This window comes from Callorhinchus milii, unplaced genomic scaffold (genome assembly GCF_018977255.1).
Source record: "Callorhinchus milii isolate IMCB2004 unplaced genomic scaffold, IMCB_Cmil_1.0 Scaffold1, whole genome shotgun sequence".
NCBI lineage: Eukaryota > Metazoa > Chordata > Chondrichthyes > Chimaeriformes > Callorhinchidae > Callorhinchus > Callorhinchus milii.
This window is the reverse complement of record NW_024704742.1, coordinates 84,201,819-84,221,101: the sequence shown is the minus strand read 5'-3', so window position 1 is coordinate 84,221,101 and position 19,283 is coordinate 84,201,819. Positions and strand designations below refer to the sequence as shown.

The 19,283-nt window shown below is 41.3% G+C and overlaps 1 protein-coding gene across 4 annotated transcripts in view; it reads left to right on the top strand.

The window, feature by feature from the left end:
* Positions 1-16,324, top strand: part of LOC103187153 (muscle, skeletal, receptor tyrosine kinase) — a 75,482-nt gene extending 59,158 nt beyond the window's left edge. For all 4 annotated transcript variants that reach the window (XM_042332636.1, XM_042332632.1, XM_042332628.1 and 1 more), the window contains 2 exons: positions 5,765-5,913; positions 13,965-16,324. In XM_042332636.1, coding sequence (XP_042188570.1) covers positions 5,765-5,913; positions 13,965-14,647 — 832 coding nt within the window. In that variant the 3' untranslated portion in view covers positions 14,648-16,324. The remainder of the gene's footprint in view (positions 1-5,764; positions 5,914-13,964) is intronic.
* Positions 16,325-19,283: the final 2,959 nt, after the last annotated feature.

Genomic DNA, 19,283 nt, shown 5'->3' with positions numbered 1-19,283 from the left:
GATTGCCCTTTGTGTAGGTACCGTTTATACACATGACTCAATATTCTCCAGAATTAGGTAAACAGGGTGCGATCCTCCAGGGAGAAAGTCCATATTCCATTCCAAACATGGGAAAATTTCCATGTGTAGGCAACAAACACATTCAGAATTCTCAATCTGGTTTGGATATTCTTAAGCATGGTGATAAGTTTCCCCATGTGTCAGACATCTGGCTGACCAAAAAAAAACATTTCTTTGTAAAAATATCAAATATGATATAAAACAAAGATATTTCCTTGAAGAAGCTGAAAAAAATAGTTGGTGGTTTGGAAAACCAGACAGTTCAGAGTCATTTTACGTAATCAGGTGGAATATTACTGCTTTGAAGAAGTTGACAGAAATATTAAAGCGAGAGTCCTTGAGTACAATAGTTTGAGATCAGAATTGTTATTAATGATAGGTTGAAGCAGGAGGAATCCCACAAGGCCAGAATTATTGATGTCAAAAGTTTGATGGGGAAGATAAACTTACTTAACACTTAATATGAAGAATGTTAAATTAAAAAGAAACAAACAAGAAGCTCTTCACTTCAAAATGATAATGATTCACACAATTAAAAGTGCTTCACTCTTATACATAGAGAAAAAAATGAATAGTTTGGCATCTGGGGATAGTGAGATTAAAAATACAATATCAGCAAAATAAATGAAATTCTGACACCATTTATCAGAGGGGTCAGTGACATCAGAGAAAAAAGTGGCAGGATGTATAACAGAGTCCATAGAAGTGGAATGGAACAGTCCTCTTATGGGTAAAACAAGATCTAGTGTTGGCAGAATGAGATTGATGATGAGCTGTTAGTTTGTTCTGATGTTAATAGTGGTGAGGGAATAGAGAGGGTGAGAAAATTGGGATGCTTCCTTCACAAAAAGAAATAAAAGATGGGATTCAAAAACAGAAACAGGAAAGCACCAGGTCACGGTGGGATCGCAATGGAGAACTGAGAAGGTTCAATTACAGTGAGAGTATGCAACTCTACAAATGAAGCACATGCATTTACCACTGGGTGAAAGGTTAACATATCCCCATCTATAAATCATGCAACAGAAATAGCTAGGAATCCTATAGAGTAATTAGCCTTCCAAACATTGTGGTGATGTTTAATTCTCACCATCTTCTGTCTAAGTCATTCGGGTGACCTGGTTACTTACTTAATCCACACATCAGTCCAGCAGCAGGGAACTGGCGGAGTTTAGCGGGGGCTAGTACACAATAAATTATGGTCAATAAAAATGCAGGAACATAAAATTTAAACTTTATCCTGAATTCATCAATCCATTGGCTCGTTATTGCCGAAGTAAGCCGGAAGTCACTCTGGCTCAAAGAATGATTTGGCTCCAAGATTTAGGAAATTTCAATTTGTTCACTGACACCTCAACAGGAAGCAGATTAGATAAAAATGGAAGAGAGTTGAACAGTTGTTCTGGATCTTCAGCTGTGAGACAGGGCTTTTTCCTGACCTCCTGGCTCTGTAATACTTATTTCCATCCACACAGGATGGAGGATTTGTGAGTCACGCATGCTCTTCATCTGTGCAGATGATGAACGTCAGCTTGGCTCAGTTGGTTACACTCTTGCCTCTGCTTCAGAATGCTGTGGGTTCAAGCCTCATGGTCGGGACTTGAACTCACACTTAAAGTTGACCCTCCATCACATAGCTAGCAGAGGGGTAGATGCATGCAACAAGACTGCACTCTCCCCAGCCCCACACACACAGAGTGTTAGCTGGGTGAGCATTGGCAGAAGTGGGGCATTCAACTGAAGTCACATCTGCCTGTTCAGATGGACATTAAAGATCTCTTGTCACTCTATTCAAAAGGAGAAGGGAGTTCCCCTGGCTGCCCCAACAACCTCTATTAGTGTATTGGTAGCAGATGAAAATTGGATGCTAAACATAACAAAAATAGCAACAATACACATGAAGTGTATGGTGCCTTTTACGTCGGGAAGATTTCCCAAGTCCCTGGACATCAGAGATTTGGAGTTGAGTTAGAGCATGAGATCAGGAGGGGTGGAGGGCAAGGAGAATAGGGATAGGAGAGTGACAGAAAGTGCAGTCGAAGAGGAGGGTCTTGAGAAAAGCCTTGAAAGAGGCAAGGGAGGGGACGAGGCGGAGGGACTGTGTGATGGAGTTCCGAAGAATGGGGTTATGATACTTTGCAGCTCAAAATTATCAGTCAAAAAAGAATATATTTTTTGCGGAAAAGCAGGATTGGAGTCAATTCTTTCCATCATACCCACTCCTAAAACTCACATGAATATCTAAGAAATAAAAAAGAACATTGCAATGCTATCAGAGGAGCCCTTAGGTTTGGGAGAAAGTACTGAAGAGCAGCAGGAGCTTCTTTAAATGTACAACAGCAATAAAATTACATTTATAGAGTGCCCTTCATGTCGGGAGGATGTCCCAAAGCGCTGGACAGTAAGGGGTCAGGACCCGAGCATGGGGAATGGGTGGGGTAGGGCTGAGGGAAAGCAGAGAGATGGGAGGGCAACTGAAGGCACGATCGAAGAGGAGGGTCTTGAGGCGGGCCTTGAAAGAGGCAAGGGAGGAAGCGAGGCGAAGGGACTGTGGGATGGAGTTCCAGAGTGTGGGGGCAAAGAGGCTGAAAGCCCGGCCACCGATGGTAGGGCGGGTCGGGCGGTAGACGTGGAGCAGGCCGGAGCCCGCTGAACGTAGGGAGTCAGCAGGTCAGAGAGGTAGGAGGGGCAAGTCCATGGATGGCCTTGAAAGTGAGGACGAGGATCTTGAATTAGTATATCTGAATGTATATCTGAGTAAAACACAGCACTTTGTGCAGACTGAAATGTGAAGTATTTGCTCCCAAACTGAGAAAATCCAGAACATGTTTTTATGAAGAGTTCTGGCCCTCCATACCATAAGGCTTTGCCTCCAGTATTACAGCACAAACTACGTGACCTCAGTCAGCTCTAAAGTAAAACACCACCTCTTGAATTATTGGCTAAGGTTGTCTAGACATGAAACTGACAGGCTGCCAATATTATGCAGAATGAAGGCGACTGAATACAGAGCTAGTATTTTCGTATGGCTGAACTTTTGGAGAAACTCTGCTTAAAGAGGAAGGTTTGGGGAATATATGGAACAAGCTTGATGGAGCAAGCTTCTGTTTTAGAAAAAGACTAACAAACTAAGGACATTAGATGCCTCTCAACATGGAGGCATAGAGAGAGGCCAAGCCAAACCATCTACACTGATCTGTAAACAAAGAAAAACAATTTTGGAAAAGAAAAGTAAAAAGAAAGAATATCTTGTCAAATTTCAAATCATGAAGTATGAAGGAGCATTTACAAAGTCTGAATAGAGTTAGGGGAAATTGGTGTAGGGTGAAGTTGTGCCCAATGAATGTGCACTCAACAAGGAAGTTAGGAAATTGGCTAATGTCTAATATTTACCTCAAGAAATTCATTTAAATTTACAGTGGAATACAAGAGGATTAGTCTTGTAGCTGGAAGCTACAAAGACCAAATGGATCTCAGTCTTTTATGGGACAACAATAATAGACCATTGGTAATATCTATTTTAATGTATTATTACTTTTCAATTGTCACAGATGTTTTTTTTTTGCAGCAAAACCTGGAAATGCAAATAAAATTAATTTGTTCAGAAGTCCAAGGGGTTGATATATCTTGATAAAGCAATTGAACTCATAGTCAAGGCAATGTTGGGGCGGGCAATACATTGTCAGAAGTAGCATCCTTCAGATGAGACATTAAACCAAGGTCTTGTCTGTCTGTTCAAGTTAAGATCCCATGACATTATTTAAAACAAGAAGAAAGTTTCTCCGACTAAACTGGACAACAATCCTCCAGATAAAATTTGGCATTCACTTCATGGCTGTTTGTGAGATATTGCCATGCACAAACTAGCTGCTGTATTCGCCTACAAATAAAGTCACTACACTTTACAGTAAAATCCAGTGGAGTGTTTAGAGATATTTTGACAACATGATAAGTCTCTATATCAAATGTAAGGATATTATTGCAACTGGGGTGCCAAAGGGAAGCCAAGAGCCTTCTCATAACTTGATTTGTGTTCTAACCAGCCTAGCTTATCAAATGAAGATCATACTACATTCGAACTCTATTAAAAAAGGCCAGAAGTACAGGAGACAGCTACATGCCTCCATTCTCCATATCTTCAGAATAAGAAAGGAAATGCAAGCTTTTCTTAGAGTTTATATCCGTGAACCTCCCTTTGTATATACAAAGCTAAGTCAAGATAGGCATAATATTATTAACAAGGACTTGCAGTTCACTTTTTGGGTTCAGACCAAATGCTTCAATATTATGCTGCTGAACAACAACAACAACAACAACAAGATTCCATTTATAAAGCGCCTTTCACGTCAGGAGGACGTCCCAAGGCGCTGCACAGTTGGGTCATGACCCGAGCAGGGGGGAAATGGTCAGGGTGAGGGGAGGGAAGGGAGGGAGCGAGGAGGGGGAAATGGTCAGGGTGAGGGGAGGGAAGGGAGGGAGCGAGGAGGGGGAAGAGAGTCGAGAGGGGAGCTGAAGGCACGGTCAAAGAGAAAGGTTTTGAGACCGGCCTTGAAGGAGGAAAGGGAGGAAGCAAGGCAAAGGCACTGGGGGATGGAGTTCCAGAGCCTGGGGGCTGAGAGGCTGAGAACAATGCCAGAGATGTGTTGCATCAAGTTTCATAGAATCCTATAAAATCCTACTGCACAGAAGGAGGTCATTTGGCCCATTATGCCTGTGCCAACCCTTTGAAACAGCTAACAAGATGGAGAGAACCTGTGCTAACTGAACATGGTGAGGTGACTCAATCTTTGACTTGCCATAATTGAAGAAAGAATGCTTAAAGTCAACCGCAGCTTGCCAATTAAATGAAGACTTTTTGGATTGATACAGAATGCAGAAGTGCAGCCAGAGTAATTCTTGTGCTCCCGTCTTAAGTACAGGGGTCTAACTCCTCTTCTGGTAGTGGTCTTGTCATGATCTTGAAGCCTGAGATACTGATCAGTTCTCCTGAATGTTGCAGGCATTCCCCAAATGCAATCATCACAAGTTTGGATAAGTATATTCCAGGGGTGAAGAAATTCCACCTGAATCTAGCCTAAGACTTTTTCTTAGCATGTTTAGAGCATGCAAATATTGTAAAAAAAATCTTAAGTCAAGGCTTAACTTTGAAGCCAATTTTCTATAGTTCTTTAAAAGAGGAACCTACAGAAACCATGCTCAAACTTAAGATTAAATTTAGGAAATGTCCAAAATTTGTTTTGGTTTAAAATGCAAGGAAAAAGCTCAGAACCAGGTGGAATTTCTCCAGTCAGGAGCTAGGGAGGTTTCTCTCCACAACCTGTCAAACAGGGCTATAAATTTTAACTATCTTCAATGAAGGAGGTTGTTCCCCACTGAAAAGAAGCTTTGCATGACCTTTGCTGTATAAACATCCAGTGGGTTTGTTTATAATAGCAGCATTTTATATTTATTGGCAAGATAAGGTGGTAGGAAATCAAAAAAATAATTCACCTCCCAATGAAATATACAGTAAGAGAAGTGCATATGTCAGGAATAGATGGGGTAAAGCTTATGGTTAAAATTCCTTAGCTAAAGCCATCAAATGCCACAGACCTTACCCCATTATTGTGATTTGACTCTAATCACCCTGGTTTTCTGAAGTGCCATTGGAGGAATGTGCAGAAGAATTTCCCCCATTGCAATAATGTTTCTGGTTTCCTTTCAGGGCTCCTCAGCTTCTGCATTATGAACCCTACACCATGGTGGCAGTCAAGATGCTGAAAGAGGAAGCCTCGCCAGACATGCAGGCAGACTTCCAGAGAGAAGCAGCCCTAATGGCAGAGTTTGACCACCCAAACATTGTCAAATTGCTAGGTAATTACTGCTTTCTTAACACAAGCCTTGGGGATGACGTGAGTGACTAAAAAACAGAGATATACGGTACAGCATTATCAAAAGAAACTCACAGTTTATCTCTAATAATTGCCCAAAAACTAATGAACCTCAGAGATTTGGAATCTATGCCAGTGTGAATCTATGTGTTGCACTATACATTCCTCAAGTCATTCAGTGTATTTACACCAGATATTTTGAAAGCCGCTGCGGTTCCCAGTGTTTATGTGAAGTAGCATCTGTTTTTCTGTCTACTCTGCTGATTCAGGGAGCATGCAGGGGCTGGAGTCAGGGTTTGAACTGCTCTCATTTAAACAGAAATTCTTCCTGTTGCTCTTTTGCTAATAATACCCAGAAAAGGTATCAGCAAAAGTAATGCCTCTTGCAATCAGAGTGGGCTCAGCCCTTGCTCTTGATGTGCCCTGTTCACCGCTAAATGAAAGAATGCAAAATAACATTCTGCCTACAATGCATCATTACTGTAGACTATCGTAATGTGGGTCTTCAGGTGGACAGAAATACATGCCTTGCCTACCAAACACTCGTCACTATCACTTAAATTTAATTTCAAGAGAAATCTATTGAGATTTCCTAGGAAAGAGAGGATCACGATTACCAGATTGGGAGCCATATTGCCATATGATATCAAAACCAGTGAGGTACGGAAAAGAGGATATTGACCTTTGCTCTTGTGGTCGGTACTCATTCCTTCAGAGCCAGGAATCAGGGAGGAATTTTCCAGGCACATGTTTTTTCCACAAATTGAACATGCTTTGGGGATGTTTCTCTCAGACATTGCTGTACGCAAACGGGCTGCTGCGTTTGTCTATAAAATACACAGTCACTACACTTTACTGTAGCTCCCGTGAAGCCCTTTGAGACATCCTACTGACATGAAAAGTACTAGATCAAATGCAAGGATTATAATTATCATTATTATCATTAATAATTTTCACCTCCACTTGGAGGGGAGCGAGGGTCCAGAACCGAGAGAGATGTGTAAGTGTTTATTGTGTGGCAGGTGGAGTGGGGGGAATTCTCCAAACCCAATGGTTCAGTGTTTTTTTTTGCTCTTTCCTATCTGTAATAAAAAAAGGAATTTTGTTGAATTGAGTTTTGGAGAGATAAACTAGATTGTGATGTGAGAGATAGAAAGCTGCACTAGGTGTTATTGTGTATCGATAAGTAGTTTTCTAACTCCGTTTCTTTGCAACATTAATTCTTGATCGCCTGACTTTTAGAATTTGGTCTTATTCAAGTGTGAGGTCCTACAATGACCAACTCATTGTCAGTGTGTTTACTACATTTTATTATTTGTCCTCACAAACAAGTCATTTGGAGCCTGGTGCTTTCATGTTTATTATTGTAACTAGTACCATCCTTTAGGGTGGTTTTAGTTACTCAATGTTTCATGCTTCATGTTCTGCACACCTTAAATCTTAAATCTTGCACAGTTAACCCTAACCCTAAGTCATCGGGGGTTTAAGTGAATGCTCTGAAGGATCGCCAAATGGGAAAACAGGGAGCCATAAAGTGGGAAATTTAAATTGCTTCTCGAAGATGCACAGAGCATCTCCAAATGACCTGACCTGATTATGACCTGACCTGATTTGTTTGTTGCTCCCTGTAAGTAAACCCCTGCTTTCCTCACCCTGGTGTTTCCCCAATGGCACATCTAACACAGGAAATTCACTGCATGGAGAATTGCAAGGCCAGGCAGGTTTCTACAAATACCAAAGGTAATATTAGAAATTGAAAGAATTGCTATGTGCTTTAGCAGTGAGATCTTTGATCATTGCACCTAAAATGTGCTTGAGCTATTTGCGCTGGATGGTGCATTAGTTATACTATATCGGGATGTTCTAGTAAAAACTGTGTCACACAATAGACCAAACCTGAGCTTTACAGGATGAACAGAGGAGAGCAACAAAACTGCCCACCTCCCCCCACCGCCCCATCACCATGTTAACTGTGAACTATGAAAAATGATTTGATAAGTTCAGACTCTTCAACCTTGAAAAGAGAAGTCTTAGAGGAGACTTTATGGCGTTATATAAGATGCTAAAAAGGGATTGAGATAGCAAAACCAGAACAATACTTCCAAATGCACCAGAGCAACAAGACAATTGGGCACAGGGTCAGAGTTGCAAAGAACAATTTCAGGACACACCCTAACCAGAGGGCAATCAATGACTGGAACTGGTTACTGGGAAGGGGGTTAAGGTCATTATGCCAATTGAAGAAATAGGCTTGGTGATATACTGGGAGTGAGCAAGAGAGGCAGGGAGCGAGCGAGCGAGGGAGGGAATACAATGGACTGGTTGCCTTCTTCATCCAAACTTCATGTCACCTTATGATTAAAAATCCTACTAGGTCATTGCCTTGATGAAAAAGTGTTTTGCAATTTTTTTTCAAATATTTATTTAATATAATGAACTAAATAAGTAAAGCACATATCATACATGGGGCATTTTTTGTGATAAAAATGACTCTGTCACTCTTCTTTCTCACTTCCTTTGTCCAGGAGCAGTGCGTTTTTTTCCCTCCTGGAAATGTCCCTCTGGCAGACAAGTGGGCAGAGCAATATCCCACAAACATTGAGTTATAAATAATTTTTTTTGAAGAGATTATTACCCCCAGAAATGCGATCCGCCAATCAACTAACAACTGAGTTCCTACTTACTGCTAGGTAAACAGGCGTGTGGAGTACGGAAACTTGTCTAAGGTTTCGCCCTGCCTGGGAATCGAACCCGGGTCCTCTTGCTTGCAAGTACTCCAACAACTAAGCTACAGGACTAAAAAAATTACATGATCGGGGATGGAATGAATAAGCTTCCGATTTGGCAGAGTATTGTCATGCCATGTTATCCTGGGTCAGATTATTGTAAATCCCCAAAGATAAACATAATTTTTAAACCTCCATCTCAACCACGCCCAGAATAGATCTTTTAAAAGTAAGGACAGTTTTGTGTTGCAGCATAGCCGTGACATTTCCAGGGACGAAATGTCTACTGGCAACTGCTAGGTGATGGATGTGTTATTACTATAACACACTTTGAGGCATCATGTTGCAGTATAATCTTTAAAGTACTAACAATAGTCCTTACATTTGATATGACACCTTTCATGTCAGGATTTAATGTGTATAGTAACTGTGTATTTTGTAGGTAGTTCAGCTGGATTATATTCTCAATCAGCCATACTTAAATGCAACAGTATTTCTTTTTTGTTTCATTTAAAAGCACTTCCCTCAATTTTTGGGGTGTTTAAAAAAAAACTCCGGTTGTCTGACACATGCGGAAACCCACCACTAGGCTTAAGAGTATCCAAACCAAACTGAGAATTCCATGCATCCCATCTAGTCATTTGGTCACTCAATCTATCACTGTTTGTGGGACATTGCTGTGTGCAATTGGCTGCCGAATTTCGCCCACAAAATATACAGTCAATTCACTTTACAGTGTGTTATGTGAAGCGCTTTGGGACGTCCTCCCGACGTGAAGAGCGCTATATCAAATGCAAGGATTATTATTATTATAATAGAAATGCAAGGATTATTATTTCTACATATGGTAATTCCAGAGACAGGTTGTTGTAATGGAATGTGCACAGTCTCCCTGGAGGGACACATCCTGCTTACCTAATTCTGGAGAATAATAGGCGCAGATTGGCAAGAGCCAAACCTTGGGGACCTCAGAATATGCAATGGAATACCTCTGGAGTCTAACCAGCTAAAAACGCCTTTCATATTGGGATAAGTCCCATTGAAACAGTGCACTATGAATTTACTGTTAACTTGGATATATATTCAGGGCCTTGGAACTTACAATCCAAGCTGACAGTCCTCCATTCAGAATGCATTCTTAGCTCTATATTGCTTGATACAGCACACATCTAGGGCACACAACCTTCCCTTTTTAATGGCTGAATCACTAAACCTTGATCTCCTCCATGCCCTTCATTCAATAGGGCAATGATATGGTTTACTTCAAATCCTCTAAAATATAGTTGTTACAGGTATTGCACTTTTTTAACCTATAATATTCTAATTTTAATTCTTCTATTGACATTCTCAGCCTCCTCTGATCATAAAATATTAATATCTCCTCCATTATCAAAAGTCTTTCAAAGCAAGTTCAGTTTCCTCTTTGTACAATGCACTTATTTTCCCCTCACCGGCTGTTAATTCAATAGAAAGCCCAACTTTCTATATTTAAGGAGAAATTGCTAGCATCTCCCTTGCACTCCTGGATGGAAATCAAGTAAAGGCTCATTGTCTGATAAGCAATCCTATCCTCAGCTTCCACCTCTATCCTCTGTCTCTCCTTCACATCAATTCACAAAATTTGTCATTCACCTGATGACTGTTAGTCGGGCATTGCTGTGTGTAAATTGGCTGACACATGCACCCAAAAAATAGTCACTGCACTTTACAGTCTATCTATCCTGTGAAGTGCTTTGGGACGTCCTCCTGAAGCGAAAGGTGCTATACCAAATGTAAGGGTTATTATTATTTTTTAATTCCTCTTGTCTGTTTTGTCAATGTTACTGTGGCAATTTTCCTCTGAAACTTTAATTTCTTTACCCTCTAAGCACCAAATGCATTATTACAATTGTTGCTACCTGTGTGGTCACTGTGTTGTAACCAAAGCCCACCATAGCCCTGTCCAGTACCCATCTCTTTCTTTCCCAGAAACCAGGGACTAGAATTTCTTACCTCCCTGAGTTTTCCCTCTCCCCACAGACTATAGCTTTTAAACATTCAAGGTTTGGGTCATCTAATCACTCCTTATCTTGTTTTCCTTACTTATCTTTTTGACCTTGATGTGCATTGTTATCCAAGCCTCCAGTTGAAAATTGAGAAGCTCCAGACACACTCTCAATTTTTTTAAAAACAAATTCCAAGTAGAGCATGACATTGTTTTACATTCTGTCAGACAGAGGTAATTGATACCTGGTTAAATCTCAGGTATCAGAAAGGAATTAAAATGCATATAACTCTGTCCACACTAATTTTTATGTAGAGCCAAATCAAACTCCTTCGAATTTGCAGTTTCAAGATTCAATTAGCATTTTCAAAGGAATTTTCACAGACTCATAAAATTTTACAGTGCAGAAGATCATTTCATCCATCAAGTTTGTGTTGGCTTTCAGAACAAGGGTAATTCACTCCCACTGCCCTGACCTATTTCCACACCCCCTTTCCCTGTACTCTACTTTTGTATCCCATTTTACTGTTTTATACTGTTAATTCTGATATAAATCTGATGTATGGAGCTCTGGTTTGGATACTGTTAAGCATGGTGGTGGGTTTCTGCATGTGTTAGACACCCGTCTGACCAAAATAAAAAGGCTGATAGAACTTGTGGCATTTTTTGCACCACAAAAAAAACTTGACTAGGGCAACATATCTTGATTTATCAGTTGATTTTGTTTCTGAGATACCCTGAGCTAATCTGTATTTATCCTCATTGCATGTCTCCCATTATGTCACTTTCTAATACTTTACAGCTGAAAAACACTTGCCTATAAATAGAAACTTTCCTAGAATAAACGGTACACAACAGATCAAAGTACAATGTGGTAAATGCCAACAGGGTGTAATTCAATTTGTTTTATAAGACTTTGGTTCAAATGTTTTCAATTAGTGTTCTCACTATATTCAATTTTTTTTTGTGTTGGTATATGTAAGGGGTGACAATATGAGAGGCCTGAAGTTCCACTTAGTCTTAGGCTGTATGACTATTTTGTCTTAAAGTGTAGGACCACACAGAATTGTGGAAATTCCCAAATTCGGAGTCTTACTTTCGATGTTGTTTTCTCATAGTTTTTAACAATAATGCTTCCATTTGGTTATTGGGACTTGGAACTCATAGAGTCTAAGTTGACACTCCAATGCAGTGCTGGGTGGTGTGCTGCATTGCTGGAGGCTCTGTCCTTCTTTTATAAAAAATCTAGTCAGAATTCCCATTGGGATTCTGCCCATTGGGAATTCTGCTCTGGAAGTGGATTGCATCAAGTAGTATTTTCTCCAGTTCTCGTGACCTAGTTCCAGTAACTGGAAGGAATCTTAATTGGCATGATTTACATTCTTTAATAATACCTCACACTTGACTCCAATACCACTAATAAGACTGCTCATGGTGGGCAGATATAAGGGATGGAGAAAGTAGGACTGCGCAGCTAATAAGGGGAAAATAGTTAAACCACATTTTGAGATATCTGTAGACTAGATATGTCATGCATAATCCTTGCATTTGATATAAAAGATGCATAGAAGATCTGAGAAACAAAACAAACATAATAATAATAGTCCTTGCATTTGATATATCGCCACATCACATCTTCAAGATGTCTCAAAGCGCTTCACTGAATATACTGTAAAGTGAATTGACTGTATTTATTATATAATTATGTGAGCTTAGTGGACAGATTTAAGGCAAAGGGCATATAGTATCCCAGTGTTTGAATTGCTTCCAGTATTATTAAAAACCACAGAAAGAATGCGCAAGATAATTGGCTTCAATTAGTTGTTAGTTACATGGCAAAACAAAATTGCACATAATTTGCAAATTTGCAAATAACAGGTTATCAAATCGGCAGGTAAATAGATTCTATACAGGAAAAATGGGCTGTGCATTGCTGAATGTGGAGCTAAGCTGCTGGTACACATGATATACACAACAACAGTGATTCACTTAAACAGACTTTTGTTTGGTCAGCCGGGTGTCTGATACATGCGGGAACTCAACACCATGCTGAAGATTATCTAAACTAGACTGAGTTCCATACATGCCAAATATACATGGAAATTCCCATGACTGAAATGGAATGTGCACTCATTCTCTAGAGTCGCAACCTGCTTATCTAATTTCAGAGAGTATTAGGCACAGGTTGGCAAGAGCCAAGGCTTGGGGACCCCAGAGTATGCAATGGACCTGTCCGCTCCTTCACCCCCCCACCCCACCATCTGCGGTTGGGCCTTCAGCCTTTCTGCCCCACCCTATGGAACTCCATCCAACAATCCCTTTGCCTCGTTTCCTCCTTTGACTCCTTTAATTCCCATCTCGAGTCCCTCCTTTTCGACCGTGCCTTCATCACCCTCCTACCCCAACCCTCCCTGCCCTCCACCCCTCCTGATTCCAACACCCAGCTCAGTTCCAAATCCCTGACTCTCCAGTGCCTTGAGACGTCCTCCTGACGTGAAAGACACTATACAAATATAATTTGTTGTTTTTGCGTAATTTTCTATATCAAGAACAACACCAACAAAATTATATTTGTATAGCGCCTTTCACATCGGGAGGATGACCCAAGGCGCTGGACAGTCAGTGTTTCGGACCCGAGCTGGGGGTCGGGATCGGGGAGTGTGGAGGGCAGGGAGGGGAAGCGGGGTGATCAAAAGCACGGTCGAAGAGGAGGATCTTGAGATGGGTCTTGAAGGAGGCAAGGGAGGGGCCGAGGCTGAGGGACTGCGAGATGGAGTTCCTGAGGGTGGGGGCAGAGTGGCTGAAGGCCCGCCCACCAATGGTGGGGTGGGTGAGGCGACGGACGTAAAGCAGGCCGGAGCCCGCTGAGCGGAGGGAGCGGGCAGAATGGTAGGGAGTTAGGAGGTTCCAGAGGTGGGGGGAGTGAGGCCATGGAAGGCTTTGAAGGTGAGGACCAGGATCTTGATCTGTATCCTCTGGGTGATGGGAAGCCAGTGGAGTCAGGGGAGGAAGTTGTAGCGGACATGGGGGAAGGCAGAGCTGGCTATGGCATGGATGTGGGGTAGAAAGGATAGTCGAGGTTCAAACAAGACCCCAAGGTTCCAGACAGGCTTAGTGAGGTGGAGTGTGCATCCTTGGATGGTGATGCTGTCAGTTCCTTAGGTGTGGAGGCGCTGACTGAAGAAGAACATTCTCCCTCCAGATGTACATTCCTTGTTAATCAAGTATTTCAGAAGAAAATGGAAAAAGTCAGTTGTCTTTTAATTTACACAGCAGAGTGTATATCATGTTGCAATCTTGATGTCTGTTTCCCTTTCCCTACAGGAGTGTGTGCTGTTGGGAAACCCATGTGCTTGCTGTTTGAGTACATGGCTTTTGGAGACCTGAACGAGTATTTACGCAGACGATCCTCTATGAACATCCGCACTTTGAGCCAGATTAGTCTTGCAGGACGGAGCACTGGGTCAGACACTGACTTGTTACCCCTAAGTTGCACTGACCAGCTTAATGTTGCCAAGCAGATTGCAGCTGGCATGGCCTATCTGTCTGAACGGAAGTTTGTTCATCGTGACCTGGCTACAAGGAACTGTTTGGTCGGGGAGAATCTGGTGGTTAAAATCGCTGACTTTGGACTTTCAAGGAATATCTACTCTGCAGACTATTATAAAGCAAACGAGAATGATGCTATTCCAATTCGATGGATGCCACCAGAGTCTATTTTCTTCAATCGTTATACTACGGAATCAGACGTGTGGGCTTATGGGGTGATCCTGTGGGAGATCTTCTCCTACGGCATGCAGCCTTACTATGGAATGGCTCATGAAGAGGTAATTTACTACGTCCGAGATGGAAACATTCTCACGTGCCCTGAAGTCTGTCCACTGGAGCTTTACAACCTGATGCGTCTTTGCTGGAGTAAGATGCCATCTGACCGGCCAAGCTTTGCAAGCATCCATCGCATTTTGGAGCGCATCCACGAGCGTATCACAGCTACGTATCAAGTGTGATGCATCTCCTGCGCTGTCATAACTCCACATGATGAGACATCTGCCTGCCTGTCCCCCTGCAATCATGATAATGGTGGCTGGGGCACTGCCGTGTACAGGTCTGAAATGTTGGACCGGCAGCCTTCGACACACTTGACATGGCCCAGGGAGGCTGAGACTCTGAGGACAAGCAGTTCAGAATGATGGAAACCAATAGTTATATCCACTTTAAGGTCTATATTTCAACCAAGGCTGACCTAGGATACTCATACAAGATGAGACATTGTTCTGAAGGAAAACCATATCCATTGTTTATAACCCTGGTTAGGGAATATGGTAGACATTTATTTTTTAAATGTGTATATAGTGATGTATTATTACTAAAATAATATTTTTTATCACTTACCTGTTTTTTTAAAAAAACATGCTTCATCAACATTGAGAAATAAGAGTGAAATATCTTAACGACTGTAGAGGTGTCTTTCAGCTAGAGGTCTGTAGAAAACAGTGAGCCGTTTGGACAGAGAACAGATGGGCAGGACCTATCCAAATGCAATAGTGGAGACTCAATGATATGGACTTTGTCAGATGTTTTACTTTGCTGGATTGAAACTGCTGGATATAAATTAAACAGAGATATTGCAAAAAATATTGCACAAGTATTGCCGACAGAATAGATTCCCTAAAGTCAGATTAACAAATCTCCACTGTATGTATAGCAAGTTCACAGAAAACAATGGTTTGCTTTCCGTAAATCAGTAAAATCCCACAGACTGTCATCATCACATTATTGATTCCCTCTTTCAGAAGGCTGCTGAAGTTAATCGTGTGGGTATTTTTTTGCCAAATAATTTAAATGGATTGTGATTGAATGGAAATACTTTAGGAGAGGCAGAATTTGAGTCTGAAGCAATGCTGGAATTTTACTTTGCGTTCTTTTGAGTGGTCAACAGCAGTAGAAGCAGGCCCTAAGATCTGCTAATGATTTTCAGATTCCATTCAGACTGAGTCATATGTCACGCAAGCCATTCGCACACCACCAGAAGACTGGGCTCCTTCACCCTTTACAAAGAGTGGTATTGGAGACCGGATCCAACATAATGTACATACATAGAACACATGCTTTAATCTTCACCTTCTATAAAAACTCCACTGTGCTCGAGTCAAACGGGAAAAAGTTCTTTTAGAAACTACTTTTGGAAATAGCTGGTGAGTGGTCTTTTGAACAATAAAGTGTTGTCAATACAAAGACTGTCTTATACTTCCAGTGAGACAGAGAAAGTCTGTTATTCTTCAGCCTGTTGAAAGGTTTGCATTGATTGCAGCATTCTTTATGTTATAGTTGTGCAGTACAATTAACATGAAAGTACTTTTTCACACCAAAATGCCAAAGACATACTGGCAATTGTAAATCAGCACAGCTGGATACAGGTTGCAATGTTCTCGAGAGATAATGTGGCTCTAGTCAGCTAGGTTTTCTCTTGGAAAAGTCTAAACCCAGGACTTGTCAGCGACTGAACATTGAACAACGCCCCATTAATTAAATTGGCAACTAATTAGTTGTTAGGCATCTTAGGGTTGAAATTCCGTGAGCCAAATATTGGAAAAGTTTAATGTTCATTTGCACTCAATTATACTGGGGGAAGTGTATCTCTTCCGGTAAATGGGAAGCGGTACAGTCAATCATGGTTTGGCATGTAAGGGCCCTCTGACTGCTTAGTTAGTGAGATTAACAAGCTCTGTCACCTAGCAACCAGGCAATAGGGAGAAACTACCGAAGGCTGGAGCACAGTGGTTCAAGCCAGTAACTAGTAAATTACTTGCTCTGTTGTCTCCTTTACCCTGTGTATTTAATCACAAGAACATACCAGCTTGTCAGTCTCCTGTGCAATAACGCTGAATAGTATAAGGTGGTTTGAAAAAGTTACACACAGGTCATGAGGTCCAAAATATTTCATTACACATTGGACCACAGCACATGATCCTCCATTGAAGGTATAGCATTACACCAAATGTCATTAGTAAAAAGTACAGAATTTTTCCATTATTAGATGTATAGAATTTGCATGCATAAATATCATGTAATATATAATAAAATCTCTTCCACCTTATTAGAAGTGCATTGAACATGAATATTTTTTATAATGATAAGAATACCTTGTTGGCTGAATAAAAATGTAGAGTAAATAACTCATTACTACCATTGTACTCCTCATGTATATATACAATACAAATTTACATTTATATAGAGCCTTTCACGTCATGAGGATGTTCCACGGCACTTAACAATCCTGGCTTGGTACCCAAGAGCCAACAGAGGATGAAGGGGAAAGATTACCCAAATATTATTACCAAAGAGTAGATCTTACACAAATTTATTCGTGCTGCAAAAAATTACCACAAACATTTCATAAAAGGAAATAATGCTTGTCTTATGACAATCATTTCAGTGTCACCATTAGTCACACAGAAATGACCAGGAAATCGGCAGCAGTGTTTCGAAGATAACATTCATTTGTTTTCATGAACACCTGAAGAGCAATCTTTTAGGTGCTGCAACCTTCCCACCAGAGTCATAAAGCAATGTCCAAGTAATCCACCAATTGCCTAACAACCGGTACCTACTTACTGCTAGGTAAACAGAGGCATCTGTGTGGAGTAAGGAAACTTACCTTAGGTTTTGCTCGGCCTAGGAATCGAACCCGGGTCTTCTTGCTTGCGAGGCAGGTGCTCTAACCATTAAGTTACAGGACTCCTGTTGCGTTTGCCAGCAAAATACACACTTCCCTTTGTACTGTATGAAACATCTTCGGAATGTGAAGGGTAACAATTATTATTTTTATTATGATTATTATACATCCACTAGCCTGTCATGGTCAATGATTATCAGAGGTTTTTTTTTAAACTTGGAAGCCTTTCAAATGATATCATATAATCCAGGGTCACAAGGAAGGAGGGGGTGAGGTCAATCCTCAGCATCCATACACATTAGTTTTTTTCTTCTAAGTACCAGATTTACAACAAGATCAACAACAAGTTGCACTTATATAGTGCCCTCCACACAAGGCAGCTTCTCAGAGCGCTTAACAGTGGCTGAGCCTGACGCTGAGCCAGGGGGACGGGGGAGGTGACTGTAAGCACGGCCGAACAGGAAACTTTTCAGACCGGATTTGAAAGAGGGCAGAGAGAGGACAAGATGGAAGGATTGAGGGAGAGTGTTCCAGAGTTCCGGGGCGTAGTGGCTGAAAGCGCAACCTTCGATGGTGGGGCGGAGGATGTGAGGAACAAGCAGGAGGCCAGTGCCAGTTGAGCAGAGGCACCGGGTGGTGGACTGAGGAGTGAGAAGGTCGGAGAGGTAGAGAGATGAAGAGAGTGAAGGGATTTGAACAGATTTGTTTGATAAATCAGATAAACAACTTTCAAGTAGCAGTATTTGTGAAAAAGAAACCTTGTGAAACCAGGACTGCATCCATCACTGGCAATTTTATACTTGAAAAATTGCAGCGAAGAGCACTGATGCAGATGTCGCCAATAAATTTAGAGAAAAGAGCGGTGTCTTTCGGTGTCCTGGCCAACAATCCCCCTGATAAAATTGATCATTCACTCCATGGATGTTTGTGGTATACAAAATTCCATTTTGTGCAGATGGAATTGGCCTCGCCTATCCCTAAATACCGTACATCTTATTCTACCACTGAACATCGTAATCAAATTCCACTGCTGTTTTTTTTTGCCCACAAAATACAGTCAATTCACTTGACAGTATATTCTGTGAAGCGTTTTGAGACATGATAAGGAGCTATTAAAAAAAAAGCAAGGATATTATATATATTTTATTAATTTAGTGTTTCCAATTAATTTTCTCCCCATTGAAAATGCCTCTGCTCTTGATCTGACCTCCTCTTTCTGGGCTACAGTTGCATAGTTGTTGGTTGCCCTCTGGTCCCCTGCCCAAGTGACCATTATTAATATGTGAGCCTTGGCAGTGAGTGTCGAAGGCAACTCAACAAAAGAGGGCATCACAACTGAGCTTGACCTTTTCCCACCTGGCTGCAACTCCTGTGCACAACCAGTAGAGGGTGCTGTGGAGGGACCAGGTGAATAAATAATGATAATAATCATTGCATTTGATATAGTGTCTTATCACATCTTCGAGATGTCTCAAAGCGCTTCACAGAATGTACTGTAAAGTGAACTGAGTGTATATTTTGTGGGCAAAACCCAACTGATTTTAACCAACCTATCCCAAGGAAAGCTGGGGTCAATTTAACCTCTCCTCGGCAGAAACTAACAAACTTCAGCTCAGGGTTTGAACCATCGTGCCCCTGCTCTGTAAACTGTAGTTCTATCCACTACATCATTATGCTGTCCCAAGTGCTACACTATTAAGACTTCTTCTCAACCATCATTTATTGTTAGGTTTTACTGGAGTGAGTGTTGGTTCACTGACTTTGGTGGGCAAGTGTGTCTGGCTCTCCAGTGGTCAATAAATTTACCAACGATCAGACCATGAAATCTCCCTTGCCTGTGGGACTTCACATGTTGATAGTCTTCATGAATGAACATCAAGATTTCTTATTTCACTCCTTTCTTCCTGACTATTTAATGGAATTCAAACATCGGCGATATTCCTCGCTGTAAAGATACACAAAGGTAA